This window comes from Hemicordylus capensis, chromosome 6 (assembly GCF_027244095.1).
Source record: "Hemicordylus capensis ecotype Gifberg chromosome 6, rHemCap1.1.pri, whole genome shotgun sequence".
NCBI lineage: Eukaryota > Metazoa > Chordata > Lepidosauria > Squamata > Cordylidae > Hemicordylus > Hemicordylus capensis.
In genome coordinates, this window is record NC_069662.1 from 17,167,148 (window position 1) to 17,183,270 (window position 16,123).

Sequence of the window (16,123 nt, forward strand, 5' to 3'; positions counted from 1 at the left end):
GGAATGACCCAGTCTAGAGACCTGGTCTACCTACTGAGTCAGAGGTGCACCTAGGTAATTTTGAAGCCTGCCCTGGACCTAAAAGCCTTTGGAGGCCCCACCCCACCCTGCTGCAAGCTAAGCATCATCCCCCTACACACACACACACACACACACACACTTTTTGTGGATTCTTGAGGGCACAAACAGCAACTGTATTCACAAGAATATAAGAAGAGAAAACAGGTATATTTGTGCAAAGATGCCTTGGCAGAAACATTTCAACATGCAACTTAATCTATTCCCATCCCACATATTTCTCTCCCCACTCCCCGCTCTGTCTTTAAAGCAGAGGTCACACTCGGCAGCCTGGCGCAGCTTATAGACACACTCAGCCACCCAGTGAAGCACGGGCTGGGGGTGCAGGGACCACCACACCACCCAGGGCAGATTAAAGAGGATTTGGGGGGCCTCAGGGGGTGTGGAGGCCCTGGACCTCTGCCCAGAAGTCTAGGGGTATGAGCGCCTCTGCATTGAGTTCTATGGGGAGACCAGCCTTCCAGCAATTAGCCATTGAGATTGCTGGAGAGTTGGTCTACCCATAGAACACAATGAGCCGGGTCTCACAATCAGTGAGACCCGATTTGGGAAGCCAAGCGGGGAGAGCGGGCTAAGCCACTCGCCCCGCAGACGAGCAGGGCGGGAGCCCTGGGTGGCCGAATCAGCCACACACATGACTGCCGGCTCTGTAACGGAGCCAGCGGGGGCTGGGGAGTTTGGGGGCCGCGCAGGGCATACTGCAAGTGTGCAGGGCATACTGGGGAGACCCCCAAGCCGGGAGGCTGCTTTTCAGCCTCCCGCCGGGGGTCTACTCATGAGTAGCCATGCAGCAGCTACTCACGATCCCAAAAACTGGGTTTGCGGAGCGCTTGCAAACCCAGTTTAAGGGGCAGGCTGCTTGAGCGGGTTACCCGCTCAAGAACCACCAGGCTCATAGTGGAGGCTAGCCCGATTTTCTACAATCGTGTGAATAGCCTCAATGGGGACATGAAGCATCCCTAGCCTGGGTCATTCCAGGTCACTGACCTGGAGTAGCCCAGATACAATTTAAAAGAATCACCAAAAATCAACAAGTTGCTAATTGCTACGTGGTATGGATTGTTGGTAGCACCCATGGTGCCCTGCCACCCAGCCCGCTGTGGCACCCCTAGCAGCCACCCATTGGTGACAATGGGGTGCTTCAAGTCCCCATTCTTCCCTATGGGTGAAGCAAGCTGCTGCACACCCCCACACCCACTCACTATCTGTATCTCCCTCCCCAAGTAGAATGACAAGCATTTAAACATGAAATCTACAGCATCAAGAGAAGTTTTAACCTATTGTAAACTTTTAAATTTAAATAAAATTGAGGCTTGACCTGTTTTTGTTTTTTTTTAACTTCAGATTTAATTTTTTTTAAAATGACAAAAAACAGAACCTGTGTCCAATGTATAATCATGAATATTGATCATCACCTCTCATTATATTAATTCTATGAAAAATCAACCTGTTAAGAGCAGTGTATGGGAATGAGAGATAACAGACCTAAATAGATAACAGATCTAAATCCTGTTGCAGGTAGTTGTGTGCATGCAGCACATAGACACACACACACACACACAGAGTCAAGCCCTTGCCCCTCCCCCAACTACAAAAGGGAAAAGACAAAGGTGGTCAATCAATGAATTGAGGATTTGGAGGGATGGAGCTGACCTGAGTAAGGAGGAGGAAGAGGTGTTTCAGGTTGATATAAGTGCAAGGGACAACTGTGAACAAAACATATTCATGCAATCCTGAGGAAACGTTTTTAGAGTTCATCTTTTGGAAGGTGACAGCAGGCTGTGAAAGAGACCCCATTTGGGAATATTTTGATGAAGTTTACGTTCTGTTAGTGTGTGAAATGAGAACAGCCATCAGTGGGAGGAATGAGGCCTGGTTGCCTGAATGAAGCTGCATAATGAGAAGACCAAAGTGTGCCTGCCTTCTGAAACAACTCTGCATAGAGGCTGCTGAATACGGCAGGTTACCAAAATACAAAAGGTTATGCGTAAAATACACAAGGTGAAGAATGAGAAGGGGAAAGTTTAAAATCAAACTTGTTTGTGCTGTGTATGCATGGATAAGGGTCTTCCCATGGCCTCAGAATGCTGTGCCCTGACTGACAGGCAGACTGACGCATGTCAGGGCAGCAGCCAAGCTCATCATTGGCCATGGCTTGTGTGTGTGTGTATGTGTGTGTGTGCATGCGTGCACGCACTTACGCACTTCTATGGTCCTCTCCTCTGGACTGGGGAAGGACCATTTTCTGTAGTTTGTTTCACCAAGCAGTTCAACAGTGGGATCTCCCCACAGATGCAAAAGTAGTGATCTTGTCCCGCTTTCTTGCCTACAGAGTCTTTGTTATCTCACAACTTATTGCTTCACAATTGGGCCCATAATCCAATGTTGCAGAGTAATTCCTTATCCTCTCTAAGTAATTGAACAAGAAGGCAACTTTAACTGAGAAACAGGAGTTTGGTATTTATTACAAACTAAACATAGGCTAAAAAAATAAACAGACTAACCATCTCTTAGGCAGAGAGAGGGAGAACCTCTCAGTTTGAATTCAAGGCAACAAGTGAGGAGCAGACAAACAAACTGTGACTCTACTCGCAAGCCAATACATAGATACAGTACATTCCAATAGAGAAGCATGCCCTGTATACAGAACTGAGACAATGGGGCTGTTCTCACGTGCAGCCTAACCCAGGCTAGGGATGCCCAGCCTGGGTTAGGCTGCATGTGAGAATCACCAGGATTGGGTCCGATCCCAGTAAACTAGCGCCACCTAGCCTGGCTTCTTAGCCGGGCCGCTAGCCAAGGTTTAGGAAGCAAGCGCTCCCCGAACCCAGTGCTACTTGCTCGTGTGTGAGCTGGGCTGCTTCCAGCTCGGCTACACACAGAGGCTCCCATCTGTAGGCGCCCATCTCTTGGGGGAACCCCCAATACATCACATGTGTCCATGCGGTGAATCATTGGACTCCCGGAGGCCGAGACAATGAATCCCGGTCTCTGTTTACCCACACTGCTGGGAGAAGCGCAGGAATTCATCCGTGTTGCTCCTGGTAGCGCTGCTCATCTAGGAGCGCAGTCCGTGCTCCCTGAAGCAAGTATCGCTCATTTGGGGAGGGTAAACTTCACCAGCCTCCCCGCCCCCAGCTGCTGCCTCGCCCACCCTTTTGGTTGGGTGAAGGACCTCCAAGTCTGTAGCAAATCCCAACATATTGTGTCTCTAGCATACCTGGATATTAAATGGGTGCACAGCACTAAAGCACTATGCAGGGCATCGGATCTAGTGGGTGGGATCCAGTTTTCAGCAGTGTGTCATAGTGGTCAGGGGCTTGGGTGGTTATAAGTGTATCCCTCTTTTCATCTGTGAAATGTTGCAAGGAATGAGCTTGACTCCTCTGTTTTGTTAATCTGGAATCAAGTGCTCTGCACACACTTTATTACCTGCTTTCCATTTGTAGCATGTTTGTAGTCAGAATTTTAAATCATGCCTCCCAGGCTGTTTTGCTGTACCCCTGTGCATTGACAAGCATTTCCCTGTTTTACAACAGCAGTGAAATGTTGTCGGGTATATGCTGCCAATTACCAAAAAACAAAACCAAAGGACCCTTAAAAACGCACGCACGCACACACACACACAGGGCTAAAAAAACCTGGCATATCTATACACAAATCATAAGTTGGTTTTATAACAATTTAACCATCGTGGCTTCTACAAAGAATCACGGAAAGTGTCATTTGCTGCATGTCACTGTAGGCAAGAGCTGCACAACTCAAATGCCCTGGTGGGACGGAACCATCCACAACTTGGCATGCAGGGGCCAAGGTCAAATTTTTACATTATTACATTAAAATTAAAAAGATTATTAGTTACTTGTGGATCTATTCCCCCAGTCAATGGATCCATCGTTTTAACCAAGGATAGTGGCCAAAGAACAGGTCCTGTCCCTGCTCAATCAGTGGGCCCCCTAGAGTGCATGCCAGCCCCAAACAAATGCCAAGTCCTCTCCTCTTCCTAAATGGTTGTTGCTTTCAGGCTGCAATGCTAGGCATGCTTACATGGGCGTAAGCCTCACTGGGCACACCATGGAGCATATTTCTGAGAAAGCATGCACACAGGATGGCTCTATAAAGCAATTTCTAGCTCCCATGTTGCTGCAGGATACCTGGGGGCCAGTCAAATTGTCCCTGTGGGTTGAATCCAGCCCTCGGGCCTTATGTTGTGCAGGCCTGCTGTAGTCTAATGATACCACCTTCTCAGCGCCTGTTCCTTCTGGGTTGGGCATGCGCCAGGGTGGTTGCATCACTAAGCCACAGCAATTGTGCCAATGAGTGGCCGAGTGGAGGCCTGGAGGCAAGTGGCAGGTGGGTGGGTGGGTGGGTGGGTGGGGGCTGCAGAGGTGAGTGGTCGGTGAGCAGCAGTGGGGGCAGGGCGGGCTAAAAAAATATCTAGCCATGGGCCACTGCCAACCTCACTACATCGCTGAGTAGACTGGAGATAGAAGGCAAGAAGCCAGGCAAAGCCTAAACTAGAGTCCTACCCAGGCTTCACCTGGAAGCAGTTATAGCTAGGCTAGGTGAGAGAGAACCAATGGTCTGTCTGTGGGCGGGCAGGGCCATGTTGGAGGCTGAAGAAGACAGTCCTATTCCTGTCCTTCTCCCTTCCATTCCGCAGCCAAGACTGCCTCACCACAAAGGGCATGAGAGAGCAGCCTTCAGGCCAGCTGGTTCCCAACTGAGGTGCTGCTTGGTTCGTGACAACCAGCCGGAGGCCTAACCTCTCTTTTTTTGCTCCCCTCTCACCCCACAGATGTCCATCATCCTCTCGGGTCTCATCCATGTCTTTCGCCCACTGCTGGCCTCCCTTTCTGGAGCACTCGACTGCAAGGGTTTGGGGCCATGGTACTTCCTGCTGGGCCTCCGGATCGTGGCCATCTTCTTCGCCAATGGGCCCTGGGACACCATCAGGGAAGACGTGGAATGCAACTTCATCCAGCCCATCGAGGACAGGTCTCGGGACTTCTGCCGGGCCTTGTGCAACAACCTACATTTCCCGATATCGGTTTCAGCCACCTGGGGGCTGGTGTTCATTGTGTTGCTCCTCCTTACGGGGCTCATGAGGCTCACCAGCCCCAAGAAAAAGAAAAAGAGAGAGAGAGAGGAAGAGAGAGACCATAGACACAGGAATGATGGCTTAGCTATTGTGGCCACTGCGCCCCATGGCAGCAGTGCTGATATATCCACCATCTATATGGTTGGGGATCAAGGCCTTCCTAGACGCTACCGTCATCACCACCCGCGCCATCCTCACCACCTCTATTATGACCACTGGACTGGTTGGCATGGGAGACCTATGACCTCCACAGTCGGGGAAGGTGGCACCAGCGTGGCTTTTGGGCCATGCGAAGATGGGGGCTATGGCATGCCTGCCTATTCTGGGTACAGTGGCCAACCGAATATGCCTGACTGCGGCTACGACATGGCTCCAAATGTGTGCTATACGGATAGCAGGCAAGCCAAGTTGCCCACACATTGCTCTGGAACTGATCAGCATGAAATGTCCACCTTTCAAAGTCATGCCGGTCAATCCAACATTGCACCCCATTGTGGGGAAACAGAGCAGTACATGCCCACCAAGTGTGCCCCCGTTCCCATTAATAGTTCACCTTATAAGAGCCGCATGCCTTCCCAGTGTTGGTTGGGTGGTGAAGAACATGGGGTCGATGAATCCTCTAACTTGAATAGCACAGCCTGCGTGTACACTGTGGACACCCCTACCAGATACGTCGGCCAAAGCAAAGTGCCCCCCCAGTACCTTGAAAGTGGCAAATACAGCATGGCAACCAAAGGTAGGCCAGTCACTGTGAGCAACACAGGCAATATTGGTGACCAACCCTGGCAAACCTGGCCATGTAACAAAGCAGACATGGCTATCAAACGCAGGCCGGTTCCTGGGTGTAAGATGCAGACCTTTCAAAGTCATGCGAGACAATCCCACATTGCGCCCCATTGTGGGGAAACAGAGCAGTACATGCCCACCAAGTGTGCCCCCGTTCCCATTAATAGTTCACCTTATAAGAGCCGCATGCCTTCCCAGTGTTGGTTGGGTGGTGAAGAACATGGGGTCGATGAATCCTCTAACTTGAATAGCACAGCCTGCGTGTACACTGTGGACACCCCTACCAGATACGGCGGCCAAAGCATAGTGCCCCCCCAGTGCCTTGAAAGTGGCAAATACAGCATGGCAACCAAAGGTAGGCCAGTCACTGTGCACAACACAGGCAATATTGGTGACCAACCCTGGCAAACTTGGCCATGTAACAAAGCAGACATGGCTATCAAACGCAGGCCGGTTCCTGGGAGTAAGATGCAGACCAAGCGTCATGTGACTTTTGATACCACTAGTAGGAGTGAGATGTGTTTGGGAAGAAACACATGCAATGAGCCATGGTTGGCCAAGGATTCCAACATGGAAAGTGACTGTGGGCCCATGGGTGGGAAGAGAATCAAGATGGGACCGAGCATGCCACCTGAAGTTCCACTGTGCTGCGATGGCAATCCAGCCTGTACATGTGCTGATAGCAACCCATGTCATATGAACACCCATAATGGGCCTTGTGAGTATGAACCCAACTGCTGTGAACCCACTTGCAATGAAGAAGCCACCCACAGATCGCACTGCCACCACAACCGTCATCATAGAGAGTCCATTCCTGGGCCTCAGGAGTATGCCAAGATGTCCATCACAAAAATCTGTGGTGTGCCCCTCTTTGATGTCTGGGTGGGACTTCTCCTAGCCACCGAGATTGGTTTCATGTGCTTCATTATTATCTTCCAGATACCCCGTCTTATTGGCGAGACGTGGATCTGTGACCCTGGAATCACTGGCTGTCCCCAGTCAGTTGAATGCACATTGAGAGGGAGGGCTGAGAAACGGGTTGTGCTGTGGAGCCTTGTGTTCACTGCCATCCTTTTCATCATCGCCTGCAGTGGCTACTTTCACCTACGGATGTGCTGGAACAGAAAGTGCCGTCAAATGTGTGGGGCAGAAGAAGAAGAAAGGCGGGAAGAAGACTGTGCGGATGATACCAAGCCAGAGGAGCGGGAATTCACGGAAGATGTAGCATGTGCCAGAGAGGAGGAGAACAGGGAAAGAGAGTGAAAGGGAAGTGGGACATGCCTGAAGGGATAGTGAGGCCTAGTCCTCCCTGAGGAGGTCAGCCTCATATCTGCCAACTGCCCCATTTCTCCTGGGACAGTCACGGCTTTTGGTTTGGTTCCCAGCCTCCTGGGGAGGTCCACAGGAATCCCATTTTGCTGCCGCTGTCTCCTCCTCCTCCTCCTCCTCCTCCTCCTCCTCCTCCTCCTCCTCCTCCTCCTCCTCTTCGTCATTCTGAAATGTTGGCAAGTATGCAGCCTCCTGTGCCACTCCAGACTGCATGTGATGACCCTGCATGCGAAGCCTGATTGCTTCTCCATACAAAAGAGCTCCTGCCACATAGAAAACAAGATGTCATCACAGAGAAGGGTTCTTGCTTAGCCAGCAGTCTGAAGTGGTACTATTGCCCACATTTATGAAGCTGCCTTAGACCATTAGTCCATCAGCTTCAGTCTTGTTTACACGACCTGGCTGCAGCTGTCCAGTGTTTTTGAGAGGGGTCTTTCCTTACCCTACCTGGAGATACCAGGGATTGAACCTGGGACCTTCTGTATGTAAAGCAGATGCTCTACCACTGAGCTATAGCCCTGACCCAAATGTACTACTGCAGGGAGAATTATAGCAGGAGAGGGCATCCTGGGGGAACTGCTGAGAGGAAGATGTTTGAAAAGACTGGGAGCCAGTGAGCTGCAAAGAAACCTCTAGCCCCCAGGCCTTGATTGTGTGAAATGAGATAGAGGCTGGGTTAAGACGTAACATGAAACCGAAGGTCCCTTCACCTCTGGTTTCGCTAGACAACAACCAACAGTGATGAACTACAATTTAAATGGGGGGGGGGGTAGACACATGGATTCCCTCCACAAACTCCATTTGTCACCTTTGGTTATCTCTTGGTTTCATGGCCGCCACCTATGATTTGGCAGTAACAGCATTATATCCAAACACTGGCACCGCTGTTAGCTCTCTTCATAACCAGAGTTGAGGGAGGATACTCCTTACTCGCCCCAGTTGCTATTGGATGTACGGGCTGTCCTTCAGGAAAGAGGGAAGCCCACACAGACAGCTCCCCCGCTTCTCTCCCCAAAATCCAAATGCAGATGGGAGAGCGGGGGAGGGGTGGCACCAAACCACGGGTGCATTGGACCTGCGGTTCCACATTATGTCTGAACCCGGCCATAGATAGTAAAGAAAGAGACAAAGAGACAGGGGCAACGTATTCACAGAAGACTCTGTGTGCTGAGTTCCCGGTTTCTTCTTCACTAGCCAAACAAACTCCAGTTCCACACCCAGGAAGGCCAAGCTTTCTGGGAAGAATAAATTATGCACAAGTGAACATATTTACTCACTTTGCATTGTTGACTTGGCTGCCTTATGTTTGAGCCTTCAAAGAATGCAAGGGAAAGGTGAGGGTGGTGGCAACAGGGAGAACAATCAGATAGTTGGGAGGCGAAGAGAAAAGGCACAGAGGCTGGAGTTGGACAATTAGGTGTAGGATGGGAGGGGAACCATAGCAAGAAAATGAATCAAGGTGTGTGTGTGTGTGTGTGTGTGTGTGTGTGTGTGTGTGTGTGTGTGTAAAAGAGAGAACGAATGAACGTGTGCATTTCAGTCTAGGACATGGGCACTCATTCACTGACCAGCCTAGGCCTTACTTAGTTTATCTGATTTCTGATCTTTCACCAAGCACTGTGTCAAGGATCTGGCCTCATCCTATGCCACCAGGTAGAATTCTTCATTGCTGTGGCAGGCTCTACCAACCAGCCTTGGCATTCTCTACCTTTTTTCAGAAATGATCTCATGCTAAGGCAGTTAGGCATGGGGTGGGAATGATAGAAAGAGACAAAAGTATGATCCAAACTATTGAAAAGTGTACGTAGATTTTAAAAAGTAGCCAAAGTCAAACAATTATATGGATGTTAGAGCTTAGAAAAAGTGTACTTACAAAACTGAGCAAAAGAACAATCAAAAGTTGGAGTGACTGACTCCGCTAGCCAGACTGAGACTTGCAAAATTGTCTCACCAGAGCTCCCAGACATGGGTGTTGGTATCATTGAGTGGATGGGTTCAAAGAACCCAGGCCCCCCAGCTCCTGAAAGCCCCCCAGTTCCACACACCCCTATTTTCTTAATTATCTCCCTTACTCCAAGAGGCCGCCAGGGAGAGAGGCCCCCTCTCCCCTAGTTATGCCCCTGCTTCCAGAGCAGCTTTTTCCTTAGGCTTCTCTGATCCTTGCAGCAGGGTTGACTTCCTCTCTGCCCTACTCTGGCAGAATCAGCCTCTCCTGCCTGCAGCAGCCACTCCAAGGGATTTCACCCCCTCCGCTGGAGTTTTCAGCTCTTAGCGATTGCAGCTCTGTGAGGTTCAGCTCTTTTCAGCAGCTTCTGGCAGCTCTCTCAGCTCTGCTTGTGATGACTTCTCCAGACTGGACTCAGACTGACTGAGCAACTCACATCAGTGTGTGACAGACTCCCTGATATGCTCAAGCCTTCCCCTCCATTTTTGGAGTGCACCCAGTCAGAATTAACTCATATTTTCCTCCATTTAAAACAAACAAACAAATTCTGTTTAGCCTCCTTTCCCTCCTAAATCAATCAAACTTTTTATCTGCTACACAACTTAAGGAAAAGACACTTCAGAATACAAGCAACAGAAAGATCATAAACTATTCAACAGACAAAAAATAGAGGATTAATCCCGTGGGGGTGGGGGGGGGGTTGTCTGGGGCCGTGCTTGCGGCCCCTGATTGGTGGCAGCCCAGGTTTGTGGCTACCCAGGCCCCTAGCCGGGCAGGGGCAGTATGGCTAGCTGGGCCCCTGCATCTGATGTCAGACGCAGGGGGCCGCGGTGGCGGCCACACACGGTTTGCCGCCAACCTCCCTACACTGCTTGTACAGTCATTCATATGTTATGTTGAATTAAGGTACAGAAGAACACTTCCTATCTGTACCATGCATTTGAAGGGCCTGTATCCAGGTTCACTTTTAAAATAAGCACAGGTACAGGCATTCCAACAAACACATGTACGAGTGTACAAATAATGTCATAAAATAATAATATATAAAATTTGAGCCTGGGGCACCCAAACCTGTTAGGGTTTGCATGCTTGTAAATGATAAGCATGGAGACTGATTTAAGGTAAACTAATCTACTTTATTTAGAAGTGCATGATGATAGGAAAGACCTATACCCTGGCTGCTGGCTACTTGATGGTCAGAGAGAGAGAGTGGGGAAGGAGGAGGAGGAGGAGGACCCCTAGTGGTCATTAGGGTTATTGTTGCAAAAGGTCGATATCATCTGGAGCTGGACCTCCCAACAGATTTAACGATTCTGGATATATATTTATTTTATTTAAAAAATAAAACCTTAGCTATCATTTCTCCGCAGTGTTTTTAAGCACCTCACACCTGTTCAACCACTAGGGAAAGCCAATGAGTTGGGGCTTTTCCAAACAGCAATTTACTCCTGCTTCACTACCCTTGGGTAGGGGGGAATTCATACGAGGCAGGGATTTACAGAGACTTCAGTACAACAGCAAGGTGTCATTCATACAGCCAGCAGCATTATCCAGCTTTTTTCTTGACAATTGGCCCTTAATGTGAAGTACAGTATATGCGTCCTTAAAAAGTTGCAGGGAGGTGGGGGAGTGTTGAAAACGGTTTTGTGTGAGATACTCCGGCATTTTTGTGCAGCCATATGGAGAGACACCTGAGATAAAGTGCGAGAAACATAAGTATGTAGTACACTGCTCTGGGCTCCTTGGAGGAAGAGCGGGATATAAAATGTAATAAATAAAATAAATAAATAAAATAAAACCTCAAACTGGCTTGGCTCAAAGGCTAGACCTCGAACTGAACTGGCTGGACTCATTTGGGCCTGGCTCGGGGGAGGCGGGGGCAGTAAAAGCACATCTACGGAGGTTTCCCCTCCCCCCCACCAGCCTCCCCTGGTCTCCTACAGGCCAATCTGGCCCATTTCGGGGCCATTTCGGCCCTCTGTGTGCCCGTGGTGGCTGACCATTGGGGGTGGGGAGCCATGCATGTGCACTGGCCATTTTCATGACCCCGGCAAGGAGAGGGGAAGCCTCCATAGACACACACACCCCACAGCTACCGCAGCACCCCCCAAGGCCATCAAAGCCCTTGGCGGTGATAAGTCTGTCATATTTTTAGTGCTTTTACTGTCCCCGCCCCCACTTGAGCTGAGCCCAAACAAGTTCAGATTCTATGCGCAGCTCAGCTGTGCATAGAACCGAAGCGAACCCGGTTCGGCACGGGTCTGGGTCGAATTGAGCTAAACCAGGTTTTCCAGTTTTGTACACACCCCTACTATCTGGGAGTGACTTTGGGGAGTGTTGGCTCTACCTGCCACCCCTCTCAATTCCACTCTCAGGCAGATTTGCTACCTGTGCCTTGCAGTGTACTTTTCGTCCAAATAGTGGGAGGGTCCTGAGAGGGACCCCGGTACTTTCACTGGAGCTCAACTTTAAGCAGTGCATCATCCCTAGCTTTGCCTTCTTTGCCACCACCACCACCTGCCCCAGCACTGCCAGATATTTTCTTAGAACATAAATAAAACTTGCACACAACAGAAAGTTTTTCACACCCGGCTTTTAGTTTGCATCTCCTCCGGAGTGGAGATGTGTGTTCATATATCTGCCAAATTTACCCCAACGTCCCCATGAGCTATCAGGGAGCACTTCACACACGATTTGAGTTTTTCATTGTGCGTTAAGAGTGCAACCTGATTTATATCCAGAGTTTTAAAAATTCACTTTTTGTGTCGGTGTTTTTGGGCCACTTCGAACTTGCAGTAAAACCGTGCAGAAAACCCACAGTAAAGCCTGTGGTCTGGGAAAGCTCATAGAGGATGAAAGCGAGACCAGGAAGCCCAGCCAAGTCAACAACAAAGAGAGAAGAGAAGCAGTGTGTGTGTGTATGTGTGTGAGGGGTGAAAGGAAGGAGCCTGTATGCACTCATTCACTGATTCACTCAGGGTCCTGCCTGCCTGTGAGCCTTTCTCCTGGTCCCGGAGGACTGAGATAAAACTGTCCGCAGCCTCGGTCAGGCTCCTGCGTCTTCTCAGTATCCATTTTTCTTTGCATTTTTCCTTGGGAGGTGGGAGCAGCAGAGGAGAGAGAGAGAGAGAGAGAGTTTCCTTCATTTTAAAATAAAAAAACTTCCCGGGTTTTCTTGCGTAAGAACACCAGTACACCACACACTGGTATACCACCAGTACAGAGGGTTTCCTTTCATATACAGATGCAGTTCCACGGTGGTGGTGGAGAGGGAACTGTATAGGACTTTAGCCTAACCTCTACCCATGCCTTCTGCTGCACAAATTTAAAAGATGGCGGTCAAAGATAAGATTGCCTTGTACCCAAGAAGCAGCAGCAGCAGCAAAACTGAAGTTTTTGTATTATTATTAATTTATTCATTCGATTTCTATACCTCCCTTCCAAAAGTGGCTCAGGTCTACATTAAAACGTGGCTCAGGTTTACATTAAAACAAAAACAACTAAAATCAATTAATAGTTAAAATCAGAAACTACAAAAACAACATAAAACCATTAACAATTAAAACATTTAAAACAGTTTTTAAAAAAACAACCCTGGAAAACCAGGCCAAACACTGACAGTTTAAAAACAGTTTTAAAACCCTGGAAGGCCAGGGCACTTTCCAGGCTAAGCTGCTCAACAGCGGCAAAATGCCTCTGTTCAGGCGAGTCAGATTGAAAACGTAAACAGCAGGGGCACACTTCAGAGATACGTTGTGGCCCCGTTGCAGGGCCTAATCTGGAAAGCACCCAGCAGATGGCACTAAGAGTATACAGTGACGGTTGCAGTACCAGTACCCTAACTGGTCGTGATGGCAACTGGCAGGCCCCACCCTAACTGACAGCAACATGGTGTGCAGAGATATGGAGAGCAGTGGCTCCTGAATCCTTTGCCTAGGAGCTCTAATTCAGCACCAGGCCTCCTCCCTATACCCCCCCCCCCCGACACACGAGCACCGTCTCCAGCCCAGAGGACCCAAGCATCCTTACACAAGACTCCTGTAATCTAGTTTTATGCAAAGTAAACAACATGAGGAGTTTAGATTGTGTAATTAAGTTGCATGTCCTGAGGGCCACCTTTATTTTCTTTGGGATGAAAGGTTCTTATTAGAGAGTTTGATGGCGTTGTTAGTGTTGGCGCCTATGCCCCATGGCATGGAGCACTTTGCCTGTGCATTTATTACACATGCATTACAAATCTGCCTGAGAAAAACTGGCAAGGTGGAAAAGGAGAAACATAAAGATGTGAGCAGAGCAACTGTGCCCAGGCAGGCTTACTAGGAGGCCCAAAGACAACTGTTCTCTTCCTCACATCCCCAGCTTCCTACGTGGCATCACAGTGAAAAGCACACACGCCCCTCATGGTATTGCAGTATTTCATCAAAGTAGGTCAGTCGCTTTCTGAGGAGACTCTGAGGGACACAAACGGCTCTGGGGAAAGGCCAAAAACAGGAGTGTCATCCTGTTGCTTAGCAACACTCCATGTGCCGGCGTAATCGGAGTTTCAAGCCGACAGCATTTAAATTTCAGGGCAGAGAGAGACCTGCCCCGATTCTTCTAGGCCTGTGGAATAAAGGAGCATGGGAGGCAGCCTGAGATAAACTAGCAAGAGTTCAAACTCTAAACGGCTGCAGCTCCAGGTCTCCTGAGCAGGATCTCTTGCACCTTCAGGAGTTCCACAGAAGAGAAATTCCAGACAGGTAGCGGTGGACCCAACAAGATGATCATGTGACCCAAGACGTGGTTTTGTTCTTGCTTTTTCTTTGTAGTAATTTGCAGCCCCACACGACCTCTTTGAAGATCAGGGAAGCTGCAAAGATTGGGGGTTAACCCTTTCCATTTGCAGCCTCACATGACTGCAGCCCCACATGGGGCTGTCATTTCCCTCCTCTAAGTCCCACCTCTCCCAAAGCTGCTATTTGCTCAACAGGAGAAAGACACAGGCACCATATTGGTATCTGGATGTTCCGAATACAAATACGAAGTATATTTATATACCGCTTTTCAATAAAAGGTTAGCAACATAAGTTAGACACCAGCAAGAGTCACTGGAGGGATGCTGTGCTGGGGCTGGATAGGTCCAGTTGTTCTCCCCCTGCTAAAAAAAGAGGATCCCCACTTTTAAAGTGCCTCTTTGCTCAGTTGGCAGTTGTTCTCCCCTAGGGAGTGGGAATTATTTATTTATTTAGAATACGTATATCTGCTTCTCACCCTGTTTTCAAGACAGCTAAGAAAAACATTGAAAATGGGGATGGGGCCATAGCTCAGTAAGAGAGCATCTGCTTTGTGTGCAGAGGGGCTCAGGCTCACTCTCTGGCATCTCCAGTAGAGCTGGGAGAGAACCCTGCCTAAAAACCTGAAGAAGCTGCTGCCAGTCAGTGTGGACAATGCTAAGCTAGATGAACCAATGGCCTGATTCTATATAAGGCAGTTTCTTATGTTCCTGTGTTCCTAAGAAGAAGAAATGAAAGGGATGGATTGTTGATGGATTGAGGAGAGGAGAGTTGGTCTAATGGTAGCAAGCATGACTAGTCCCCCTAGCTAAGCAGGGTCCACACTGGTTGCATATGAATGAGAGGCTACATGTGTGAGTACTGTAAGATATTCCCCTTAGGGGATGGAGCCGCTCTGGGAAGAGCATCTAGGTTCCAAGTTCCCTCCCTGGCATCTCCAACATAGGGCTGAGAAAGATTCCTGCCTGCAACCTTGGAGAAGCCGTTACCAGTCTGTGTAGACCAGGGGTTCTCACGTTGGGTTTCCAGATGTTTTTGGACTTCAACTCCCATAATCTCCAGTCCCAGTGGCCTTTGGTTGGGGATTATGGGAGTTGAAGTCCAAAAACATCTGAGGACCCAACGTTGAGAAGCCCTGGTGTAGACAATACTGAGCTAGATGGACCAATGGTCTGATTCAGTATATGGCACTTCCAATGTTCTTATATTCCCAGAACTGAAGTGCTGACCAGCAGCTGCAGCTATGAAAATCACATGAGTTCCATACTCAGCATGTGGCCAGAGGGTCAATCACATTAGGACGAAGCATGGAAGCCTATGGGAGTGTGTGGACTCAGAGTAAGATGGCGCTAGAAATTTGTGTGGAAGCTTTAAAAACCCCACACTGTATACCTTTACTCTGCACCTCAGAGAAAGGTTGAATGGGTGGTTCAGGTATGGATTGAATCAGTCCCATAGCCATAACATTTGTGGTGAAGGGAGTGCAAAAAGGTGGGGAATCATTGTAGAACATCTAGGATAAAAATACAAATAGTTTCATCTGCTTACAGTAACTGACACCCAGGCTAATGACATGCTGGTGGAAGAGCGTTTTCTGTTTTGCAAATGAGAAGTTATTTTCAGCAGTTCCCCTTACAGCCACTTCTACCTGCCAAAAATATATTCTTGAGGGTCCCTCAACCCTCAGGGACATATTTTTGACAGGCACAGAAGGCTGCAGAGGGAAGGGGGGATAGGTGAAAATCACTCCTCCCCCTTACACAATGGAAAATACTATTTTGCTGGTGCATCATTAATCTGGATGTCAGCAAGTGTCTTGATGATATTAAATACACCATAACATTATGTTTAATTTTATAGAAGTGAAAAGTGGGAGCCTAGTGCATGTCAATTAGCCCAGTGCTTTTGTGCTCATTGGCCAACACACTGGAAGATAGGAGCTAGTGAATGGGTGGGATTTCTCCTCTGTACTTCCCTTCACATCTTCAAAAGTTAAAGGGCCAGAGAATCATGTTTGTTTCATTTAATGGATGCTGGAAATTCAGGGAGGGTCCTGGAATATCCATGTGGGGGCCAGCTTCACCATATGCCCTCCATGGCTAAGAACCTGGT

The 16,123-nt window shown here is 48.8% G+C and overlaps 1 protein-coding gene and 1 non-coding gene across 2 annotated transcripts in view; one reads left to right on the forward strand and one right to left on the reverse strand.

Moving 5' to 3' along the window:
• The window catches only part of LOC128328934 (uncharacterized), a 75,991-nt gene extending 65,399 nt beyond the window's left edge, over positions 1 to 10,592 (forward strand). The window contains exon 3 of the mRNA XM_053259194.1: positions 4,877 to 10,592. Within this exon, the coding sequence (XP_053115169.1) occupies positions 4,877 to 7,228 (2,352 nt within the window). The 3' untranslated portion in view covers positions 7,229 to 10,592. The remainder of the gene's footprint in view (positions 1 to 4,876) is intronic.
• Positions 7,743 to 7,811, reverse strand: TRNAV-UAC (transfer RNA valine (anticodon UAC)). The gene has a single exon. It is a non-coding gene; the product is annotated as a tRNA-Val (tRNA).
• Positions 10,593 to 16,123: the final 5,531 nt, after the last annotated feature.